The 23,847-nt window shown below is 50.8% G+C and overlaps 8 protein-coding genes across 8 annotated transcripts; 4 read left to right on the top strand and 4 right to left on the bottom strand.

The window, feature by feature from the left end:
* Positions 1-153: 153 nt before the first annotated feature.
* On the top strand, positions 154-2,663 carry COCSADRAFT_197117 (uncharacterized protein). The gene is made up of 4 exons (XM_007698786.1): positions 154-861; positions 926-1,415; positions 1,468-2,057; positions 2,112-2,663. Exons 1-4 carry the CDS (start codon positions 547-549, stop codon positions 2,193-2,195), a joined length of 1,479 nt encoding a protein of 492 aa, XP_007696976.1. The 5' UTR covers positions 154-546; the 3' UTR covers positions 2,196-2,663.
* Positions 2,664-3,049: 386 nt separating this feature from the next.
* Positions 3,050-4,224, top strand: COCSADRAFT_83276 (uncharacterized protein; the record flags this gene model as incomplete). The annotated part of the gene is made up of 3 exons (XM_007698785.1): positions 3,050-3,249; positions 3,303-3,851; positions 3,912-4,224. 3 exons carry the CDS (start codon positions 3,050-3,052, stop codon positions 4,222-4,224), a joined length of 1,062 nt encoding a protein of 353 aa, XP_007696975.1.
* Positions 4,225-6,124: 1,900 nt separating this feature from the next.
* COCSADRAFT_34114 (uncharacterized protein) lies at positions 6,125-9,013 on the top strand. Its single transcript, XM_007698353.1, has 7 exons — positions 6,125-6,294; positions 6,351-6,461; positions 6,554-6,996; positions 7,076-7,299; positions 7,358-7,411; positions 7,468-8,315; positions 8,391-9,013. The coding sequence occupies exons 1-7, from the start codon at positions 6,263-6,265 to the stop codon at positions 8,695-8,697; spliced, it is 2,019 nt and encodes a 672-aa protein (XP_007696543.1). The 5' UTR covers positions 6,125-6,262; the 3' UTR covers positions 8,698-9,013.
* Positions 9,014-10,772: 1,759 nt separating this feature from the next.
* COCSADRAFT_178975 (uncharacterized protein) lies at positions 10,773-11,841 on the top strand. Its single transcript, XM_007698784.1, has 3 exons — positions 10,773-11,077; positions 11,139-11,222; positions 11,290-11,841. The coding sequence occupies exons 1-3, from the start codon at positions 11,042-11,044 to the stop codon at positions 11,809-11,811; spliced, it is 642 nt and encodes a 213-aa protein (XP_007696974.1). The 5' UTR covers positions 10,773-11,041; the 3' UTR covers positions 11,812-11,841.
* Positions 11,842-12,101: 260 nt separating this feature from the next.
* Positions 12,102-13,785, bottom strand: COCSADRAFT_136082 (uncharacterized protein). The gene is made up of 2 exons (XM_007698783.1): positions 13,384-13,785; positions 12,102-13,276 (listed from the first exon to the last, which is right to left on the bottom strand). The coding sequence occupies exons 1-2, from the start codon at positions 13,466-13,468 to the stop codon at positions 12,246-12,248; spliced, it is 1,116 nt and encodes a 371-aa protein (XP_007696973.1). The 5' UTR covers positions 13,469-13,785; the 3' UTR covers positions 12,102-12,245.
* A 272-nt stretch (positions 13,786-14,057) lies between these two features.
* Positions 14,058-15,063, bottom strand: COCSADRAFT_83077 (uncharacterized protein; the record flags this gene model as incomplete). The annotated part of the gene is made up of 2 exons (XM_007698782.1): positions 14,058-14,732; positions 14,797-15,063. The coding sequence occupies 2 exons, from the start codon at positions 15,061-15,063 to the stop codon at positions 14,058-14,060; spliced, it is 942 nt and encodes a 313-aa protein (XP_007696972.1).
* Positions 15,064-16,887: 1,824 nt separating this feature from the next.
* COCSADRAFT_44268 (uncharacterized protein) lies at positions 16,888-17,162 on the bottom strand (the record flags this gene model as incomplete). Its single annotated transcript, XM_007698469.1, has 2 exons — positions 16,888-16,975; positions 17,029-17,162. Coding segments are annotated over 2 exons (222 nt in total), but the record flags the coding sequence as incomplete, so codon positions are not given.
* Positions 17,163-22,128: 4,966 nt separating this feature from the next.
* On the bottom strand, positions 22,129-23,700 carry COCSADRAFT_82312 (uncharacterized protein; the record flags this gene model as incomplete). The annotated part of the gene is made up of 3 exons (XM_007698781.1): positions 22,129-22,769; positions 22,831-23,472; positions 23,535-23,700. 3 exons carry the CDS (start codon positions 23,698-23,700, stop codon positions 22,129-22,131), a joined length of 1,449 nt encoding a protein of 482 aa, XP_007696971.1.
* Positions 23,701-23,847: the final 147 nt, after the last annotated feature.

The following is a 23,847-nucleotide window of genomic DNA, read 5'->3' as shown; positions in this document are numbered from 1 at the left end:
CCGCTAGCGCAGAGCCAGTGTGCCGTTCATTCGACCCGCGCGACCAGCCAGGGGGCTGCCTCTAGCACCAGCCCGACGGCAGCGCCTGCGCCTATGCTTGCGGCACCACATACATTGCATACTTTTACCTTATTCTTCCACCAGGAGGCGACGCGTCGGCCTGCTGTCCTTACGCCTGCTGTCCTTACGCCTGCTGTCCTTACGCCCGCCTGTCCGCCGTCCTGTTAGGCCCTTCCAACCCCCCTCCCCCAGAGCCGCACATACTGGCTGCACCGCTGCTCGACTACGACATCGCACTCTAGGCCTACCGCCGCCACCACGACTACCTCGACCCACGTGACGATCTCCTTGCATTCCAAGCTCCACCGCTGCAGTCGCTTCCGGTTTCTTCGTCCAGGGATCTCCCGGTCCCGCCCAGCCAACAAGCGCGCCGATCGCCGTCTCTCGAGCATCCTCGACCAGCTCTAGCAACCTTCCTACTCCCCAGCAAACCTCCCCAGCCCTCCAACCACCCGCGTTTCTTGTCCCTCGTCGTCGTGAGCTACCATGCGTCTATTCAATCGCAAGGGCTCAAAGCCCCAGGTTTCTCCCGGCGGCAGTCAGCCAAACAGTTCCAATGGCTCTCTGCGCTCCCCTGGTCCCACTCCAAACGGCTCCCGCCCGACCAGCTTTCCAGACGTCCCGCTGCCAAAGGCCCCAGATCCATCGCTCGACCCAGCCGGCTACCTGCGCAGCATCTATGCAGTCCGCGAACGCTCCAGGCTGGTCCTTGAAAAGGCAAAGAAGAACCAGCTCAAGCACTTCACCGTCGACATGAGCAAGTTTGGAGATGTCGCCAGCTTTGTAGTCTCCATTATCAAGGTGAGAGCGATCCTATCCAAGCACGCCTGCCCCGCCCCACCACGCTGCTCTAACTCGCTCTCAGCGCGACTATGCTCCCGACTACGCATCCATCCCCCCGCATGGTAGATGGCAGCACTTTGACGTTGGCGGCCGCCCGCGAATCGACCAACTCATGGCCTCATGGCCCTCGACTGTCGACAACCAAGAGCGAACGCGCCGCTTGCTTGATCTATTTCTTGTTTCCGTCTTGCTTGATGCTGGCGCTGGAACAAAATGGCAGTACAAGAGCAAAGAGTCTGGCAAACTCTACCGCCGCAGCGAGGGTCTCGCCGTCGCCAGTCTGGAAATGTTCAAGGCCGGCACATTTAGCAGCGACCCCAAAGAGCCTTTCCAAGTCGACAGCGCCGGCCTGAAGAAACTCGACGTTGCGACCGTGGCCCGTGGCCTCCAGGTGACTGCTTCCAACCCAATTGATGGTCTCGAGGGCCGCACTACTTTGCTTCTTCGCCTCGGAGAAGCCCTGCAGAACCAAGAAGTCTTTGGTCTTGAGGCTCGCCCAGGAAACATGCTTGGTATGCGCACGCGCGTGACATGATATGACAGGACTGGCACTAACATTGCTAGACTACCTTCTCTCACATCCCACGACACAAGCATCTTCTGTCCCCATTATTCCTCTGCCCACGCTTTGGAACACGCTCATGGACAGCCTCACTCCCATCTGGCCAGCACCGAGGACCCAAGTCGACGGCGTACCCATGGGCGACGCATGGCCCTGTTCCGTCATGCCATCACATCCGACCCACCCATGGGAAAACATTGTCCCATTCCACAAACTCACTCAGTGGCTCGCCTATTCACTCATGGTACCCATGACCAGGCTACTCCACGTGCACTTTGCCGGCGCTGAACTCCTGACTGGACTGCCAGAGTACCGAAACGGAGGTCTCTTCATTGACGTTGGCCTCTTGACACTAAAGCCCGAAGACCAAGAGCGCGGACTGGCGCAATACCAGGAGAATGCTCAGCAAAAGGGTCAGCCCAGCATGGAAGTGGTTCCCATGTTCACGGCCGACGACGACGTGATTGTGGAGTGGCGCGCGGCAACCGTTGGCCTTCTTGATGAGCTTTTAGCCGAGGTGAACAAGCTGTTGCGTTTGAGCGGGCCAGACAAATTGACCCTGGCTCAGATGCTGGAAGCGGGAAGTTGGAAGGTAAGTTTGCGCGGGACGCCAAACTAATCGGAGCTCTGCTGACTCGCCACACAGGGAGGTCGCGAAATTGCCGAAGTGTCGCGGCCCAACACTAAAGAACCGCCGATCATGATCCTCTCGGACGGCACTGTTTTCTAAGATACCCCTTTCTTCAACCGTTCCGCCTTTCTTTCGCTTCATTTTGATATCGACTGCGTGCAGTGGACCCACGCTCCCGATCCAGAGGGGGTTGCTCCCACCCGCGCCGCAATAAGGACCTTCTAATTCTGGCCCAAATGCATGGGACTTTATGATACACGATCTCGACGGTCGCATTTGGTGGCTCGGCTTTCTGTTGATATGTTTTGCTTCGTCACATCGGCTACGTGTACATTTTTTTGTTATTTTCTTCTTCTTCTTCGTCGTCTTCTTCAAACCTTCAGTGCTCCGGGTTGCCTGATCCCTTTTCTTGTAATATTTCGCCATTTACCGAAGTGCTTTTTGGGAGGAGCAGATACAAAAAAATTGGACAATTAGCTGAGGAGTAGAGCCGATTGAATTACAGCCAGTAGCTTTTGCGATTGTACGATTGATAAGATTGATCTTAATCTGCAAGCCATGTCGAATTTCGCAATCATGAACACGAGGTGCGTGACGTGCAGACCGTGCTTCCACGGGTGGTTTGTGTGTCTGCACACAGACATGGTTGTATACACGGCATTGAGTGCTGTGCAGCCGCTTCGGCCACTGATGTTTCAATGCTGGTAATAGCACATACAAGGATGCTATCTAATAAGTCTCCACGTGTGCGTACGTGCTGAAGATTGCGGAGAGCGGAATTGTGCCCCACTGCCAAGCAGAGGGTAAGTGCAGCTTGCACACAAGGTGCGCGTCCAAGCTCCACGCCCTCCCATGATCTGTTTACGATACGTCATCCTCAACACACAGCGGAAACATACCTCAGCCTCTGCATCACCGTCAACGACCCAGATTCCTGCCTACGCACGCTCACGATGAACTCCATCAAGCGCCAGAAGCAGCGCAAAGTGTTGCTTATGGGTAAGAGTGGAGCCGGCAAGTCGTCGATGAGGAGTATCGTCTTCAGCAATTATGTTGCCAAAGACGTACGCAGGCTAGGCGCGACCATCGATGTCGAGCATAGCAACATCAAGTTTATGGGTAACCTCATGCTCAATCTTTGGGATTGTGGAGGGTATGCCCACCGCCGCCTAGCGTCCGAGGCCGGTACATGCTGACGCATCATAGTCAAGACGGTTTCGTCGAGAACTACCTCAACCAGTCGAGGAATCATGTCTTTGGCTCCGTTGCTGTTCTCATATTCGTCTTTGATATCGAATCGCGCGAGTTTGCGGCCGATGTCGTCTCTTATTCAAACATTATCCGCGCCCTCCACGAATGCAGTCCCAGCGCAAAGGTCTTCTGCCTCATACACAAGATGGATCTCGTGCAAGCACGACTGCGACAGGCCATGTTCGATGAGCGCGCAGAGTACATACGGGAGGCTAGCGAGGGCTTCAAGGACACAGTCGAGTTTTTTGCAACGAGCATTTGGGACCAGAGCTTGTATAAAGCCTGGACTAAGATAATCTACTATCTGATCCCAAACGCCGGTACCATCGAGGCGCTGCTAGAACAGCTTGCCGAGGTCATTGACGCAAGAGAACTGATACTGTACGAGCGGACAACTTGTCTCACGGTAGCCCATGTCACCAGGCAGACTGAGGAGTCAAATCCTTTTACCGACCGGTTCGAACGCATCTCAAGTATCCTCAAGACACACAAGCAGAGCATGGCGTATGTGACTAATCTTCTTCCAAAGTTGGCTCTTGAAACCTTGCTTATATTTGACTGCAGGAAACACACCAACATCCCCGCTGGAAGTGCAAACTTTGCTGAAATGCAAATCAAAACTGGTCGGTTCATGTTCTTCATCACCCGCCTAACAGAAAACACCAATCTTGCCGTTGCTATTCCGCCTTCCGAGCAAGTCTTCAACGCCGCACGTGTCAATATTTTCCAAGTACGACCAAAGTTTGCTGAGCTGGACATTGCAGCTAAGCCTCGCCCACCGATCCAACAAGCGTTTGCTGGATCTGCAGATACCATGGGAGATGCCTCAGAGAGAAACAAGGGGAGAGAAACGGCGATGCACGGCTCTGGATACTAGGAAACACAAGACTGTTGTGACAGTTCTAATAAGATTGTATAACTGGAGCGTAGTCTGGTACGAAGCCAGGGACAGCTGTCGATACCGGCTCACACGAGCAAGTATACTAAAACTGAGAATGCAGTGGGGCAAATTGCCAGAGCCCAGAATTTCGCGCAAGGCTATAACCCACCGAGAAAGCAAGCAACATTAGAGAAATGGTGGCCAAGAGGGAAACTTAAAAAGGCTATCTCTTTGCTGCTGATTGTACGTTGCAAAGATGCTCAGGGTTTTGCAGGGCGATAGTGTACAAGGTATCAAGAGACGCAGTCTGGAGCCTGGTGGTTTCTCAGCAAAGTCGTTTTTTGGAGTGTTAAATGGCGGCGCTAAAACAGTTCTTGGAAATCGTTGCACCTGCGGCACTAAGACCAATACCCCAGCGAAGGACCGATTAACGATGATGCAAGCTGCTTAGACCGGTGATCGATACGGCAGGTACGAGAGGACAACTCGGAGTTGCCGAATGCTAGGCGCATTATGGGATACCACATGTACATACATGAGACATGAGAGCATTCGCCCTTTTCAGCCGTACTAAGAAAATAGACACCACATGATGTTGCTCGTGAAGCTCATGTAATCAATAAACTGACTTTGAAACACGATTTATAAGTCCAGAGAGGGTGCTATGCAGGGAGCTGATCGCTTGCAGTTGACATTTGTAGCAGGTTACCGATCCTTATCTACACAATCTGTTACCAAAGAGAAAAGAAAAAAAGACATATCGCACAAAGGGCGCGTGTGCATGCAAGGCGAAGGGTTCTCAACCTGTCATTGAATGCCTGAAAAGTTGTTGGTGGACCCTTGCTGCAAATCAAGCCCATTGGAGGGTTGGCAAGACCTCAAGTACGAGAGGCCAAGCTAAAAATGCGGGGAAGTACATGGCACGGTTGCAACCCTTCTTCTTGTCTGACCGGTCTTTGACTTCTTGATCAGACGCTTATGAGTAAGAAGAAGACTCTTGAGTACCTTGGGGCCTCTTCGGTGCATTGAGACGTTTAGTATGTAATGAAATATCTTCCTGCGCCAAAATCTACTTACTGTCCGAGGCGCTCCTATCTCTATCTCTGTCTAACTGTGGGAGTGGGTGAGTAAGCTGATAGTTGGGCTAGCTGTTCTAACGTCTTGGAAGGTTGTGAATAAATGCATGCAAGTTCGATTTGAGGTTGCACTGCGCTCACGCTCTTCCGTGCTTGGCTGCCGTGCTATAATCTTGCCATGGCCTGATTGCCTGAGGCTTCCAAGATCGACGCTGAGCAAGGCCAAGACACTTGCAATATAGGTCTCTCTGGGTATTATATTTGTTTCTGAAATTAATTTCGAGGCTGTTTTATTATCTGTTTTAATGTGGAAAGTTTGTTTGTTCTGCAATCTTGTTGCAACGCTCGCATTGGCCACTTGGAAATACCGAAGTGTAGTAGCATACTCGTAAAAATGACATGACTTTTGCTCTCGATCTCAACAACCCGACGCGGGACCAGGTCATACCATCAGGACATGGGGGGAGTTTCGCAACTCCATCTTAGCTGCGGACAACAAGACGAAAAAACCAGTAGCCAAGGCAACACCAAGAAAGAAAAGGTGAGCGCCAAGGCGCATACTCCACCTTACACTCTCAAGCCACCGACGTTGGATACCCCCAGGAATGAATGCAAGTGGTGCAGCCTTGGCTGTTCACCCACCACACGATTGGACAATTAAGTAGGATTGTACCGCGTGATGCGATCCAAAGCGAGAATGAACAATGTGACAATAAGGCAACGCGCAATGAAGCGAAGTGGGGAAAACGCAGCTCCTTGACAAAGACTACTACGCAGAGTTGGGTACCTCGTGACAACCCCGACTTACAAACAGCATAAAGGTGGTCATTGCTCAGAAGACTCACAACCCCCCCGGTCAATTGCGCGCCCTTCAGATATTAAGCACACGCAGCCCCAGAAAACTTGGACTGAATACTGTACTTTCAAGTTCAACTGTTCTCGCATTCAACTGGTTCACCATGGCGGAACCAGAGAAGGAGCCCAAGATCGAGTAAGTATATTTGATCTATCTCTTACTCAGCTTGTACGTTCTAACATATCTTGTAGGCCTATCGTCGACGAGCACAAGGAAACCACCGAGCGCAAAGCCTCCATCTTCGACGATGAGCAAAAGCGCCGTGAGAGCCTTGCGCGCCTAACAGCCAACATAGAGGGCGAGTAAGTCGTTAACAAAAACATTCCAATTATATCACCATCTACTTACACCTCCATACCATCCTTTTTTTCAACCCAACTAACTTAAACCCCAGAGTCCGCAATCCCCTCGTCGACATCCCCCGCGCCCAGCTCCTCTCCAACGTCCACACCTTCGCCGTAGAGCACAATCTCGAAGACGTCGAACCCCTCCTCATCAAAGGCGCACTCGTCGCCCAATCACCCGCTCTCTTCGAAGAACTCGAAGACCTCGACGACACGGATCGCAACTTTCTCCGCGAAGAACTAACGCATCGCTTCAAACTCCCGCGCGTCTTGTACTTCACAATCATTCTGAATTCGATTGCTGCCGCTATCCAGGGTTGGGACCAGACGGGCTCGAATGGCGCAAATTTGACGTTTGGGCAGGCACTGGGGATCCCGGATTCCGGGCCTGAATGCGAGGCTGCGGGGAATTGTGAGAAGAATGGGTGGATTATTGGGTTTGTGAATGCGTGTCCGTATATTGCTATTGCCGTATTTTGTGCGTGGATTTCTGGTGAGTATTACTTATCCCACCTCCCAAGAAAATGGAGTTGTATTGTGTTGTTGTTGTTTTTCTGACTAACATACGGCAGATCCTGTCAATGATCTCTGCGGTCGTCGAGGTACCATTTTCATTGCTGCCATCTTCTCGCTCTTGGCTCCGTTTGGCATGGGACTCAGCCAGACGTGGGGCCAGCTCGCCGTGTGTCGTGTGCTCCTCGGTGTTGGGATGGGTCTGAAGGAAGTCACTGTTCCTGTCTTCTCAGCCGAGAACGTACCCGCTAGCGTTCGAGGCGGTCTCGTGATGTCCTGGCAGGTGTGTTGAAACCAAAGATGACGAGTGAATTGGTATCTAGCTAACGATATCAAACTAGATTTGGACGGCTTTTGGCATCTTTCTTGGTACTGTTGCTAATCTCGTTGTCATGGTAAGTCGCCGTCTGATCTTTGTTCGATGCGTAACTTTCACTAACATAAACCCCAGAACACAGGGTCCATATCTTGGCGTCTGCAGTTCGGCTCTGCTTTCATCCCCGCCGTGCCCCTCGTCCTGGGCATCTACTTCGTCCCGGAGAGCCCCCGCTGGCTCATGAAAAAGCGCAAATACACCCAAGCCTACAATTCTTTCCTGCGTCTCCGCAACTCGCCGCTCCAGGCTGCCCGCGACCTCTACTACACGCACTGCCTGCTCGAGCAAGAAGAAGTTCTGATCAGCGAGGCAGGCATCAACCCAAAGTCCAACTTCTTCACCCGCTTCATCGAACTCTTTACTATCCCCCGTGTACGCCGCGCAACGCAAGCTTCGGGTATAGTTATGATTGCGCAACAAATGTGCGGTATAAACATCATAGCCTTCTACAGCTCGACAATCTTCGCTGAAGGTGGCGCTTCGAACAAAGAAGCCCTTATCGCCTCTTTCGGCTTCGGCCTGGTAAACTTCCTTTTCGCCTGGCCCGCCGTCTGGACAATCGATACTTTTGGGCGCCGCGGCTTGCTCCTGGCCACCTTCCCCAACATGTTCTGGGCGCTGCTTGTCGCAGGAATGTGCTACTACATTCCGAGAGATAGCCCTGCCCATCTTGGCCTCATCGCCTTCTTCGTCTACCTTTTCGGTGCGTTTTACAGCCCGGGTATGGGTCCCGTGCCGTTTACGTACTCGGCGGAGGTATTCCCCTTGTCCCACCGTGAAGTCGGCATGTCATGGGCCGTTGCGACGAATAACTTTTGGGCGAGCATTTTATCCTTGACCCTCCCGCGCATGCTCAAGGTTATGAGACCGCAGGGTGTGTTTGGGTTTTACGCTGGACTCAACGTTGTTGCTCTTACTATGATGTAAGTTCCCCCTCCCTTTTTTTTTACAAAACACACACAACCATCAGTTGTATATGATTTGCCAACGCAACCAAGTTTCCTCTGGCTCCCCGAAACCAAACAACGCACCCTCGAAGAACTCGACTACATCTTTGGCGTCCCCACCCGCAAACACATGAAATACCAAGCCGGCGAGAATCTGCCCTGGTGGTTCAAAACGTACATTCTGCGCAAAAAGGGACTCGCTAAGCCCCAGCTTTATCGGTTTGCGGATCAGAAACCACCAGTTAGTGTTACGGCGCAGATTGGGTGGGCGTGGAATACGTATGTGCTAAGGAAGAAGGGGTTGGTGAAGCCGGGGGCGTATGTGCAGCCTGCGCCGAGGGGGGAGAAGCAGGTTTAGGCGTGGGATTTGCGGGGTGATGTGTCGTTAGAGAGTCGGTTGGGAAAGATGGGTGAGGTAATGGTAGAAAGATGTGGAGGGTGGTGAGGAGGAGATATCAGGATGTCGCATTTGATGCTTCAACTGCATGAATCGCGATGGAAAGTAATGGGGTACCAGCAAGGGGGTACACATGTCGTTCTTTCTTCTTTTTCTTTTAGGCTCTATACCCTTTTTACATGGCTGCTGGTCGCTGCTGGTAGCATGCTTACTTTCCTTAATAATACCGCCGGTTTTACGGTTTATTGAATTTGGGGGGTGGGTGGGGGGATACCTATACATGTGGTTTTGAAGCTCAAATATATACTACGTTTGGAGATGGTGGATGCTGATGTCAGTTTAAGCAGTGATTATGTGGTAAGCGGCTGGGATGTGACAGGGTCGGTAGCATGGGTGAGATGGCCGCATGTGATTGGTAAGGTCAAGGACAGTATCGCCGTCGTCGTTGTGGAAATATCCAGCATGATTTGACGACTTCTAATGTCGTTATTTTATCGATATGTGCACTCCTATATATGTTTTACAACAAAAGATACGCGGTTTTGTCTGCTACCATAAGTTATTACAGAGTGCGTGAGAGCTTGTGCAAGACTGTTTGGAATTTCAAGGGACTAGATATGTATGTATATGGTTTTGTTCACGTAACCTTGTGAATATGCGGGTTCTGGAAAACGACATATGCGCCTAGTACGACCTGTTAGCATTGGAGTGCCTACTCTGGATCAACGGGTATATAGATTAAAGAAAAGGACCTACTCTGCACATCTCCATTCCTGCCGAACCGCTATAGTAAGCACTAGTGCGACTGCCACTCTTATATTTAGTGTGTCTTCGAAATATGACTATGACGCATGATATTTAGGCTTTGGGCCAAAAATTGTTTAAGTGTGTTTTTGACGAGTTTGCTAGCTTTTCGAAATATACTGCTGTCGCGTTTGTGCGTCAAGGTTTCGAGTCTAGCGGAGACTGCTACGAACTTCTAGTTTTTGATATTAGAGATAGGGTTCTGGGTAAATATATCATTGGCTAGAGTTACCTTAGTCTTGGAATGGTTCAAAACAGTTAGAGAGCAAAAAGACAGAACAGGGTATGAGGATAACAATGGTGAGTATAGAAACACTGTAGATCTATAGCGTTTGACGTAGAAATCTAGAGTCATTTGATGAGAAATAATGCTTTTTCATACCCTCTAATATCTATTGGGTGATCATTTCAGCGGATACTCTGCGACATAGGCTAATGCGAATTTGTACGACAGGCTTCCCCGTCGATAACAGCAGGTTCGGATCAGTGTTCTCTACGTGGAAATAGAAAACAGCTGTTAGAACAATGATAAATGGCCATATTAAGACTATGGATCATAGCTGGCATGGCAAGAAACACAGTTCTCAGTTCTTAATGATCACATTTGAATAGAATTGCAATACCGTGAAATAAAATGCTCTATAAAAAGGGATAAAGCAACAGGTTCCGTCACATGCTTGGTTAGAAATGAGGGTTGCATATAATCAAACCATGGTTTTTCATTTATACATACAACACAACGCGTTCAACTGTTGAAGAAAAGTTCAATTATCGTATGTCAACAGTAGAGGAGCATTGTTTTATATATCACGTGACGTTCAGATATGTATGGCAACGCAATCAACCGCGGATTCTACGGTGATACTCAACAACAGATATCCCCAGACTATCCGCTCAGCCAAGCCCCCGTATTGCATCATCATGGCTCCGCAAAAACACCGCCGCGTTACTAGATCATTCCACTAACTCTTCTGGTACCTGTCAATCTCACATGCAGCAACGGCAGACGCAAGCGCGACCACACATCAAACGGTGGTAACACTGTGATAACAGTGCCCAATTGAGTTAATACCTCGGTATTTCCACTGTTATCCAATCACAGTCGTTTCCCCCACATCCGCCTAGCCCCGCGCATGTCAACGCTCATTCGGCCGCCGCAACCAACCCCCGTGTTTGGCAGTACTTGCGATGGGGTGACCGGTAACTGAGGCTTTGGCAGCCGTTACATACAGCCCGGGGGCGTATATAGAAGGAGCTAGATCCTGCACACCCTCTTGTCTCACTCTCCGCTTGACTGATCTGCACATTACTACTTGCCTTGGCTTCTGGGCTGCCCCGGATCCGCTCCTGTGCCCCGCATTGCAACTCCTGCTCAGCATCTACTATATATAAAGTGTGTCAGCCCCGTCGCGTGTTGCGCGCCCAGTGACGTTCTCTCCCCTTCTTCCCGTTCTCTTTGGAAAAACCAGCGACAAAGAAAAGCGATCGCATATATACCACAATGGCGATTTTCGACCTGAAAAAGAACCTCGTCTTCGTACGTTCCCCATGTCCACATAATAAACAAATAGCTTCGCGCTGACAAGCAACGAAAACAGTACGGCGCATACCACCGCGACCCCACAAACGTCGCTATCCACATGGTCTGCGTCCCTATCCTCCTCGGCACAGGCTTCCTCTTCGTACGTCCCCCCCCTCTCACCTCCATCAACCCCAGACAAGCATTGCTAACGCAAACCAACCAAACAGGGCACCAATACCCCCACCCTCCCCATCCGCACACACCCCCTCCTCACCCGCCTGCACCTCCCCCCAAACCTCGGCACCCTAGCCGCAGCAACCTACTCAACCCTATACCTCCTCCTCTCCCCCAACCTCGCGGGCGCCACCATCACGCCCATCGTCCTCTCCCTCGCCTCCGCCTCAAACTACCTGACGTCGCGCTTCTCCAAGACAAAAGTCAACAGCATCGCCGTTGCCGTGCACGTTGTAAGCTGGATTCTACAGTTTGTCGGCCATGGGAAATATGAGGGTAGGAAACCGGCGCTGCTGGATAATTTGGTTCAGGCGCTTTTCCTAGCGCCGCTATTTGTGTGGTATGAGGCATTGTTTAAGTTGGGGTTTTATAAGGAGTTGAAGAGGAAGGTTGAGGAGGGGGTGGAAGAGGAGGTGGGGAGGATGAGGGAGGGGAAGAAGGGGAAGGGGAAGAAGAAGCTTTTGGGGGAGGAGGGGGGTGAGGAGAGGGGGTATGGGACTGTTGGGGAGGAGTGATAGGGATGATGTTGGTAGTGATTTTTTTTTGGCTGTTCTTTTGCGCGCTATTGAAGATTTCGGTTGGTTGGTTGGTTGGTTGGGGTTATGAGTGTACATAATGGTGTTTTTGGGACTTTGTTGGATTAAGTTTGTTGCAGACTCAGCGAAATACTATTATATCTTGCAGAAATATCAGAGTGTGTCGTATCATTTCACCACCCTCCATTTTTTATCTTGGGATCCAGCTTGGTACCCAGAAAAAAATTTCAAGTCGAATGCTTTAAATTGAATTGCAAATCAATTTTTTTTTCCATACTAACATAGCTATACCATACAAGTTCTTTCATTTTACATACGCATTCAAATCTTGTACATGGCCATTAACAAACCCAACACCAATTTTATTTATTTTTTGAAATAAGAAAAAGATCCTACCACAAGATCACCCAAATTTAATACTCCTCATCACTACTCTCCTCATCATCAACCCTATACATAAAATACTGCACAAAAACGCCCGCATCAAGCAATAGCGTCCCAAAGCTTCCTAGCAACCAACTCATATTCACCGCAATATACTTTACATACTCTGCGCGGCCCTCGCCGTCATGGCACATGTTGCCTCCACATTTGGGCTTGTACACCAGAATGCTAAGGACATAAGTGAGGTTACCAAGGCATGCAAAGAGGAAAAAGAGCATACTGATCCCTTCGGTGGACTTGCGGCGGTAGTTGAGCAGGAGCTGGGGCACGCGGGAGCCGAGATATAGCGCAGCGCAGACGTAGCCGGAGATTTGGCCCCAGAGGTTAAAGTGGAGGGTGGAGTCGGCTGGGGGGTCGGAGTCTCTGGGGACGGTTGAGTTGCGCGCGCTGAGGTACCAGCCGAAGACGCCGGCGGCACAGACGAGGATTACAGTGCCTGCGTTGAAGATGATCATCTGGAGATTGGATTGTTGTGGTGGGGGGCTGGTTGCAATGGCGCTGTTGCTGCGACCGGACGTGGGGTCGTCGAGGAGCGGAGTGACGGGCGAGAGATGGGTGCCGTCGATGGAAAGATAGCGTTCGCGGAATGAGCTCTGCGAGTTTCCTGATCCGCGTCTTTCATAGTCTGAGATTCTAGGCCGTTGGACCTCGATACCGTTGCCGTGTTGGTTGTTATAAGGAGATCCGTTTGAGTGCGGTCTACGCTCGCCAAGGAGCGGAGACTGCTCGCTGGTTATGCTATCTTCATCAGAATCAGACGTGGGCTTCTTGAAATCGTCGCGCAGCGTGAAGCCCTTGTACCAGAAACACTGGAGGAGCAAGACAATGTCTGCGAGCGTGTAGTACACGGCTAGGATAATCATGGTGGGCAGCACCCCTTGCAACACGGCTCCTATGATGTTGAAGAAGTCGCCGAGAAGCCATATTACAATGAATACGACTGATAATCCTTCTGCAGAGCTCCTCTTCCAGTTTTCAATAATTTGCGGCGAAAAGACGACTGTCACACGCATTAGCTAAGGTTCATCAAAGGATATGTACAACGGCGACGGGATGCACGTCTGGTTACACGGAGTTCCTGCGACACAAAAGAACAACAGTACGTACCTATCCAGCATGCAATACTGATTGATCCAAAAATCTGGCTAATGGCATCAATGTCCAGGCGCAACCCTTGGGTTGGAGGAAACATGTTTGCTATGACGTATGCCAGCTGATTCCAAGCTCTTTTCAGTTCTCAATCCCAACGCGCTTTTCTGAGCCAAAATTGCTGATTTGTGTACTCTCTTAGTAGCACGAATTCGCTAAGCTATCGCGTAAATATCCAAGTGCGATTTTTGACTGTGTACAAGCTTGTGGCGCAATATCGCGCAAGCTTCAGAAAAAGCGACTATAGCGCGTCAAAGTGGCTGCACACCTAATCACGTAAGGATATAGGTGTTAAGACGTCACAAGTAGTCAGTGGCGATGTTGGCCTAGCAATGTAATGATGATGAAAGAGAGCACGAGATGAAGTCTATAGCACAGTTTGGCCCGTCTGGATGACTGGCATTGGAAAAATCTTGGGCGAGTACGTAATCTGGGGTTTGCAGGGATGAGCTTCTGCAGGAACTGGAAGAGCCGCACGCCTAAGCGAGACATGTTCACGCGGGTGAACAACGGCATTATTGGCATAACGATTTATATTATATGGTTTTCATATCGATTGTATACTTCGTCGGCGAATTACATTACTTTTTTTGAGCCCGCATACACGGCTTCAAAAGACACATGGGCGTTATTTAGTTGTCACCCTCCCAGAATACAGCTGCGCCCTCCAGATCATCAACGTTCAACAAATCAACGCCCTCGTCCCAAAGAGTCCTCCAGACAGCATTTCTCGTACCAACAGGATAATTAGGCTGGTTCCAGTACCTGGCCTTGATGCCCTTTCCATGGGCCACATCAAGCTGGCTCCTCAAAGTCTCCAGCTGCGTCTCGTTCATTTCGCGCTTGCGCACATCGCCAAAGGACGATGCAAAGTTGGTAGACGCAATTGGTGATTCATTCTCAGTCAAGTCCTTGTACTTTGCGTCCTGGAGGTTTGCAAGTGGTGCATCGAAAAACATGTCGCGAGGGGATGCTGCAAGAACATCGGAAAGCTGAGTGTTTCCTGTTCCAATGACTGTGACAGGGTTCCTGCGAAGTGTCTTGCCGTCGTAGGTGGTGAGCCAGTCTCCGCTTCGCAGAGGTTCCAAAGCCTTAAGGACGGCTGGCCAGGTCACATCGGCAGAAGTCTTCAAGTCGATGAAGAAGTACAGTGTCTGCCCACTAGACGTGTCAAACACACCATTCTGCTCGCCTGGCTGGACAAAAGGCGTGCGTGGGTTCTGGCGATGCAGAGTGTCAAGGATTGGGTTGATGTAGAGAGACTCAAGAGTGCGCTTGTCACTCAGAGCAGCAGGCTCATGACCAACCTTCGAGCTGTCAGTCCGGGTGTTCAACCGAGAGAAATGTCGCACGGAGTAGCACAAAACTTACATATAGTGTACCGTTGATAAGCCAGACATCCGCCTCGGTTGAGATGGCGCCGACACTCAATCCAGAATAGAATGGAACATCGCGCCAGTAGTCGTTGTGGCTATGGAAGGGCTTGGGCAGAATGTTTCTTGTGAAATCGGTAGGGTACTTGTACTTCTCACTCTTGTCGGTATTTTCCAAGATGTTCTTGAGCGGAGTCTGTTGTCCATAGGGTGCCGCGCTGCAAAGGGCCGCCAAACTGGCGGTAAGAGCAAACGAGGAACGCATGATGGTAGCGACACGGGAACAACGAGAGGCGACGCGTGTACGATGAAACGGTCAGGAAGGAGCTCTCAGGATGGAAGGAAGAGGCTGCGAGAATGATTGAAGAGTACCTGGCAGTGGTTGATGAATGCTCGGGATTGACGCATGTCGACGATGTCACTAGTGGGGAACGCGTGTATATCCGACCAATCCCATTGCTGCTGCTTGGCGCGTGGACAAGTGACGCGTTTCTGAAGGTTGCAGTTCGGTGGAGAGCGGGCGGAGGTACTTTTGTGCCTTACTCATTCCAGTATTGCGGATTCAATACCTGTAGTGTTGAATTTTTGATTTGAAAGCAGTTTGACATGTCTGTGAGGGGGCTCCATGATGCGGAACACGCAACGCCTGGGTCGTGGGCGGATCAACCCGGACAATCTTGCATGCCCGAGGGGTTGGACATGTGCGGGGAAGATTGCATGCAGCAGCAGGCTTGGGGGTTAATGGTTTGGGTATCCGTTGGGCAAAACTGCGTTGACAACACTGCGGTGCGGTGTTGAGGAAAGCCGGATGGAATATACACCGAGCCAGAGCCGATAGCCGGGGTTGAAGAACAGGTTCTCGTCCAGGACCACGCAGACGGGAAGCAAAAACGTTAGATTCGGATGTGTCGGGGTCGGCGATATTTTCGGCATGACGGGTTGTCAAGAGTGAAGCGCGATAGCCTGGTTTACATAGCTGGTACGCTACAAGAAAAGGCGTTGCTGGAAACGCTCTTATGTCCGGTGTACGCAGGCCTACTAGCATACATACTGCCGCCGCGCATCCCAAGCCAATAGTGTTTGGCTAGCGAAGGCTAAACACGGTGTAATAGAAGTATACGTGTTGTGTCTGCATACCGGATCCCCCCAAGAGGTACCTAGATACCCCCCATCATGCCTCCAAAAGTACGCCATCTCCACCGTTTCCACGTGTTTGTCATGCAAATCCCCAACCCAACCCAGCACGGCAGGTTGCTGAGCTTACCTGTACCTATTGCCTAAGTGCTAGCGATACCCCGGGCGGCGCCGGCGGTTTAACGGTGTTTCTAGTTAGATTATCAGGTTTTTGAGATTCTACTGCAAGATATTAGTGCATTTAGAAACAGGGTCTGGCTAGTGGACCCTGGCTGGGGTGGTTGGCGCTCAGCGTATCCGCTTGGGCACTTTGCTTGCCGCAGCTGCAAGCCCAACTTGCCCGTGGTGCCGTGGTCATGCGGAAATCAAGACCCTGCAGGCGATTTTCAACAACATGGCAATTTTTACATGGGTAATTGATGCAACCATTAGGGGGCGCTTGCATGCCGTGGCTTGGAACCGGTGGCCGGAAAAAGTCACATGGTATTTGCTATGGACATATTGGCTGGACACACGCACAACGCATACTGCTGTGTCGACAACGCGTACACGACTCTACATGGTAGGCCTGCATGCAAAATTTACACCGGGTCCTGAGGATTTTGTCTGCCACGTCGTATATTGCGTGCGCGTGTGGCCTGAAATGCAATCTGGAAGTCCGGGGAAGATGATTGGGCACGATTCAAAAGCGGAGAAGATAGTAGACAAAGTAGTCTCTGACAAAGGAGACGCTGAATTGGTTCATTTAGACAAGGTATCCGCTAAGTCGATCTAACACCGAACCGTGATGCCACTGGCAAAAGCCGAGTGTAAAGCAAAAAACGCCAACCGCCCTCATGAAGTGGATAGAAGATGTGACCCTGGTCCATGCATAGCTATAGAAAAATTGCATCTCGGACGCCGATGTGAAAAATATCGTAAAAGACGAGTATGTGCCAGACTACGAGCTGGTGGAGCTGACGGATTCGTTGGAGCTTCCGCTTCGTCGGCGGGCAGAGTCGGTTGCGGTGGTGAGCTGGCGCTTGGTGTGCTCGTGCATGATTCTGGTGCGTGTTAGTGGGAGTTGGTGGGTCACGTGAGGGTTGAAGAGACGTACCTTTGGTATTCGCTCATGGCACGCTCGGGGTCGTTGAGGTCGAAGTTGTTGGCAAAGTTGTGTTGAGTGCTCATGGGCTCAGAGAAGCCGTCGGAGACGTAGACGGACTGACGGGTCTCGGTGATGGCGGACATTGTTGAGATGGGTGGAGATGGATGGTTGTTTGATGGTGAAGTGTCAAAGGCGGTGGCAGAGCGCGTACGTATGGTGAGAGTAGTGGTGGTTGAAGATGTGTAGATAGATAGTGGTGATGAGGGGAGTAGCAAGCAAGCGGGGTGCAAACTATATAGCAGCTGCTCGTATCTCCCAAACGCACGCACAGGGAGCAAAATAGGGCGGACGGGACGAGATAGTCCATCATGGCCACGCATGGCAATAGATCTGCCCATGACTATCGGCTCAGCACAGAGATCCACCCTCAGCATTGCGCCAGGCCGGGGTGCTGGAGGGGAACAGATCTACAGGGTCCTACTTGTTGCGCGCTAGCTGGCTAAGAGAGCCAATCAGCGGCCTACGATCCCGACATCCCTGCTTGCCGCGGGCTAGCGATGTCGGAATCAGGCCGTTAATGATGATGTCGCCAATGACGGGCTCGTAGAGAGGCGGCGCTGAGAGGAGGGTGTTTAGGGGTCTGGCTTGCATTAGAGGCGATGACAGGGACTCCAGCCTGGCAAAGGCTGGCCATTCCCAACCCACCAGCGCCCTACCGCGTCTACTGACTGGTGTCGACAGCCGACTGTTGTTTTGCTTTGCTGCTCCGCCATGCCAGACCGCGCCTTGCACAGTAACTAGGTTTGTTTCTTGTTTCTTGGCCAGCCCATACTAGGGCTGACAAAGTAAAAAGCACAATTGCAAAGACGGTGTGTACCCTCTCTGCTTACTCTACTAAACAGAGAAGGTGTGTGTGTGCCTGTGTGGCCAATGACGCAGCTTCAGGGGCGGCAAATCTGTCCTCTGGCCCACAGTCCCTCTCTGCTCCACGAGAAGCCCTCCATCGACGTCAGACCCTCCATCTGTTCTGCAGCCTCGAAACCAAATCTCCCGCAAAGACCCAGCAAAGCGGAAAAGGCACCCACCTTTTGACAGTCGCAGTCCCTCATATGTGCCCACCCACGTCATTTTTCCTCGAGCACCCACAACAGATTGGCTGTCATGCCTGCACGGCTATGTATAAGCGGGTCTAGCGCCACCCTGAACATGCAGGGTCTCGGGCGGCCGCACAGCCGTTGCGTTCGTTCATACCCTCCTCCCCACTGTTGCCGCACTCGCTGCATGTTCGTGGGTGGCATATCGTCACTTCTGACGTTTGTCCCGTTGTTTGTTTGCTCCTGTCCAGCTTCGAGTTTATTGTTCCCCTATCCAGGGATTCTACAGTACGTATTCATCTACCAATCCTCACGCCGTTTACCAGCGACGCAGGCACCACCATGATGAAGTAATGGAACCACAACCAAAACCACGACGCTGACCAACATACCCCGAGCCCTGTGCATGGTGTAGCCTATCTCCGTGCTACACGCTCTTCTCTGATCATCATCAAGAAGATCCCTGCGTCTGACCCATGATAGCCGACTTGGTAGCCACCACTGCTTGCATACCCTCCATGCAATCACAACCTCTACCTAACTCGTACCTAAATACCCGGGCATACCGATGATAAGCTCAGCCAAGCCTCAGTGAATGTGGCAGAAGAGTTGTGGCGCATACTCTACTACTGCGGAGCACGCTCGTTCACAGACATGTCAAAGGCCAGCAATCACCGATCCCTTCGCCAAATCCTCGATGCCGCTACTCAACGTCTAGACCACATCCACGCACACCCATTGTCAATTCCACCTTTCCCATTACCGTCTCTCTTTCCTACCTTCTGTTTCATCGCAAAGTCCCACAGAGTCTCGCCTCTATTCCCAGTGCGACCCGGCCTACTGCCACGCTTTACCGCTCGTGGCACAGGCACGTCATACCAAACCACCTTCAGCAGTGACGACCTATCTGGCCCCAACACCCTCTCACTCTCCCCTTCCCGCTCGGGAAAGCGCACTCAACCCGTCAACCAACCTGCCGTTCCGCGCGCTACTGCTCGGTTGATATGCTGCAAGGGGTGGGCATGTTTGTGATATATGTGGACTATGATGCTACTCGTGGTCTGATCGCCATCACCCATAAGAGCTAGACGTCGTCTCAAGCGCGGCTTGCGTCAGTTCGGCATCCGCATCCGCACAGCTTGACGCTTTTGTTGTATCATCTCGATTTTTGCTCATGTCGCTTCCTAACTGACGCAACACTCTTTTGCCCTCACAGCTGCAACAGCTATGCTATTGCGGTATTTCAAATCGACTACGATTGCCGCCAGCAAGTCGAGACTGTGTTGATCAAAACTCTGACCACCATTTTCTCGGGAGTGATGTCATACTGCTTACCACCGTCTGTATAGCTAAACTGTACAAAGGGAAACCTCGTCTGCAAACATACGGCTATTGAAAACGATCGACAGCAACCATGCCCGCATCTGACACACATTACACTCACTTGCAGCTCGTCATCAAGCGAGTTACCCGCTCCGCAACAGCCTCCACAATACCCTCTCCCGTCTGTATGACATCGTTTTGCTCGCTTCTGCTTCGACGATGGGCACGCCTGTCCACCCTATGACATAATCCCACATGTGCTGGGAACGGGAGTCATGGTCACCCTGCCTGCATACACATGGCGCTGCTGCACTACGGGATGGCGTTTTGTTAAGGATGATGCAAGTCACCCTTTTTTTTGTTTGTTGGCAATGCACACCTCGCATGTGATTGCGTATTTGTGCAGACCTGGTATGACGCGTTTTGAACGAGGGAGTCGGTGCACCTTTGAATGTGCCTTCTTGCAGTTTTAAGTATTTTCCTTAGAAACATGTCGTTTCAGGTCTCATGCCTCCATCTGAAGGTAGGGTAGAAAAGCCGTGTTGACAAGGGATTTGTATCATCGACTAGATTCAACGTTGCTTCCACATATACATCATGGGGCTTATGCTGTGTGCTCTTTCGAGTCGAAGATGTTTGATTGTGACACACCCAAGCACATCTTACGAGTGAGCTCCGTGGCCCTTGGATCCATTAATGGTTCGCTGTTGGCAGATGTTGTTCTTCGCATCGAAAACATAGTCACCCCGTCCATCGTGTTCTGATAAGTAGCACAAAGACGGATTCTTGTGTAGTGGTAGTATATGGAGAGTTTGTCTTGCTTTAGTCGTGATGCGTGGTAGACATGCATAGCACGAGGAAGGCTGGGGTTAAGAGTAGGAGTGAAACTGGTATTGTTGTCTAAGACGGTTAGTTTATATCTTTGCGTAATGGTGTCGGTCTTGTTGCTTTGCTTGTAGCTCTTGCATCGATTTGGATGACATGGTAAGAAAGAGATGAGAAGGGGAACACGCTACAAGTGTGCATAGAGTAGTGTCAGAGGTATTTGTCTAATGGTTATAAGTACCACTGATACATTTTTGACAGACATGGCTGCTCTTGTAACGCATACAAGGATGTGCAATGTAACATGCTACACAAAGCAGCAAAAGCAAGACATTCAAAACTCAATCCCATATTTGCATTCAACCCTATCTGTTACAAGAAGAACAAGAAGCAATTTTCCTCGAAATCTTATCCCACGTCCATCAAACACTTCGTACTAAACGGAACTTCCTCCCTCATCTCATTCAACCCACACCAACCTCACCACCACCCCGCAACCCCAAAACAAAATTACATCTACCTCGCTACTATCCCCTCATACCACTCCTCAAACACTTCTCTCTCTCCAACACTCTACCCGCCACACCCGCCAAGCCCACCACACTACCCTCTCAATCAAGCAAATCAATCAACAACCCACTCACCCTCGCATTCCCCCACCTCTCCCTCACCATAACCAACACCCCAAATCAATCTCCCATGGTGACATTAATCAACCCAAAACCAGTAACAGCGGGGTAAACTAACCACCAAACCCGTAAACCATTCCAAACATCAGATAAATTAACCCATCACGGGGTATCCTTACGCTAGCGCGGCCAAGCAAAATTCGTCTATGAAACAAACTTGAGAAAAAAGAAGCGAGAGCGAGATCAAGAAATGAGATCAAGGACTATACATGTGCATGGGGTGAAATGCTTTGTTGCAGATTCAAACACACACACACACACACACACACCGTATACTTGTAATGTGAATCACTAGTGTAGTAGTCTACACTCACCATAACTCCTGCGGGGAGTTAAGTAGTAGTAGTAGTAGTAGTAGTAGTAGTAGTAATGGTAGGAGAATTTCAAATTACAGGCCTTGGATGCCTAAAGCACACAAATGCCGTTGTACACTCTACCCCATTCTTATTACTACACTAGGCTCTTTCCTCGTATAACTCCCCTAGGGTGTGTTTTGACGCTAGACCTGTCAACCTGTCGCACGTTGTCAAGCCCATTTCCCATGTTTTGTTTTGTTTTGTTTTGTTTCACATATTCACGCCCAACCCTAAGCCACATGCACACAGCAATGAAGAAAAATAAAGACAGTAAGTTCTATATTCTATTAAACAAAAAAATCACTAGCTATGTACTTAGATACGCAGTAGTAGTAGATATACCCAGGGTTGTACATGGTTATATAAAATATGGAAAAAATATTTCTTGTCATTTGGTCATATCGAAGAAAAAAAGAGAAAAAGGGACAAACATAGGTATCAAACAAGCCCCATACACAAGTGATTCTCCCAGAGAATATAAAATGTTTGTAGTGTTTATTTGTTGTTGAGGTCGTGAAGAGGTGAAAAAAAAAATCAAGAAAAAAGTAGATGCAAAGCAAAAGAAGCCAAAAAGGGGGAGGGGGACGATGCGGATAAATTTTTCAGAAGGATTTCCATTTCTAAAAGATTGTTTCTTTCCCTTTTGTTTCTTTCTCTCTTTTTCCTTTCTCATCTGTCTTCTCCCTGGGAAAGATTTCGCAAATAAACAAGAACGGGGGGAATACATTTCGTCAGAGATTTGTGGTAGAGGGAAGATACAAATGGAAAGGAGAAAAAAAGAGAACAAAAGAAAAAAGATCCAAGAAGAGATTCAAAATCTTCTTAGTGCTTGCCAATGTTGCGACGGTGAGCGTGCGCGTGGCGGCGGCGCATAGGGTCGGTGACGTAGACCTCGACCTCCTTGATGGCAACAACGTAGACAACGCCATCCTTGGTGTAGGTGGTGGTGCTGACGATGCCGTCATCCTTCTCATCGCCCTTGGGAGTCTCCTCCTTGACGGCCTCCTTGGGAGGCTGGGCGGCGGGGGTGATCTCAGGGTAGCTGTTGTACTCAGCAACGGGGGTGGGCTTCTCGGCGACGTTGTAAACGGAGATGCCACCTGGGCCCATTGAGCGAGCAGGGGCGTACGACAGGTTAGGCAGAGAGACTGACGAGAGAGTAGGCTTAACCTCGGGCTCGTCCTTGTCACCAGAGGGGGGAGCGTTGGGCTTAGCGTACTCGGGTCCGTACTGGATGGGGTTGTTGCCGCATAGAGACTTGGCAGGGCCTTCACAGTCGTCGCTGTCGAGGAACTTGGGGAGCTTGGCAACCTTGCACTCGTTTTGCTTCTGCTCAGACTGGAGACGACCGGAAAAGACGGGGCAGTCTTCGGTGCGACCAGAGAGGTTGGTGCAAGTGTCAACGGCAGATTGGAGGGTGTCAATGTCCCATCCGTTCATGAAATCGGCGTGGTAACCGCAGCCTGTTTTTGTGTCAGATGTGCTTCAAGGTTAAAAAAATAGATTGATAAAAAAAAAACATACCAGTAGGGTCACCATTTGACCAGACGAATTGACCAGCCTGTCCCTTGAACGCGTAGGTGTTCCAAATGGTCTCGTAGAAGAGGGTAGGCAGACGAACGGGGAAGCCCTCGGGACATGAGCCACCGTCAAGCATGCTGGGGTAGGCAACGTGGCTCTTGTGGTCAGGGCTATCGAGATCCTTTCCGTTCCAGCATGAGGCAAAGAGCATCTCGGCACGGATACCGTTGGCGCAGTTCTCATCGAGGAACTCCTTGTCGGGGAGGGTGTGGCGGTAGCGCGAGCCCTCGGGAGCCCTGGCGTAGTTGAGGCAGTTCATGCCAATAGACTTTGCAGCGAGGGCGCGCTGGGTCCTGTCCTTGTCGGACCACGAGTAGACTGGGGGGTCAGGTACAGGGAGAGAGAAGTTGCGCTGATGCGGGTCACCAGCAAGCATCATGAAGCCCTTGGGGAAAGCCTTGATGTTGTCGCCCAACAGGAGGTAGTAGGCGAGCATACCACCGACCTGGGGGACAATCTCAGTCTTGCCGTTCTCATGGACAAAGTGCAGCGTCGGGGTCCAGTAGGCCGACTTGTCATCCTCGAACTGGGCAGAGGTGCACTCGGAGTTGCGGAGGTCCTCGTAGGTGGTTGAGGCACCAAAGTCTGTTGAGTGGTATTAGCGAGTCATGTCTCAGAGAGAGAGAGAGTGTAAGGGTTGGACTCACTGTTTCCACCGTGGATGGTATGGGCGTGGGAAGAGGCGACTCCCTTGTCGACGATGGGATCAAGACGAGCAAGAGCAGTGCGGCCGTAGGCAGGCATGCGCCAGAAGGCATCGGCAGAGCCGGCGAGTATGGCCGCCGCAGCGGAGAGAGAGGCGACAGACTTCATTGTTTGCTGGCACGAAGTGGCTTGGTAATCGTGATGGTTTGTCGGAGTGTGGTCCGGGTAGCAAAGTCGATTAGAATATGGTCAAACGGCCTGGGGCTTTCTGATCCGGCACGAGTGTTGGAAAAAGTATTGCAGACGCAAGAAATG

This window comes from Bipolaris sorokiniana, assembly GCF_000338995.1.
Source record: "Bipolaris sorokiniana ND90Pr unplaced genomic scaffold COCSAscaffold_3, whole genome shotgun sequence".
Lineage (NCBI taxonomy): Eukaryota > Fungi > Ascomycota > Dothideomycetes > Pleosporales > Pleosporaceae > Bipolaris > Bipolaris sorokiniana.
Note: the sequence above shows the minus strand (reverse complement) of the source record. Positions and strands in the feature narration are given on the sequence as shown.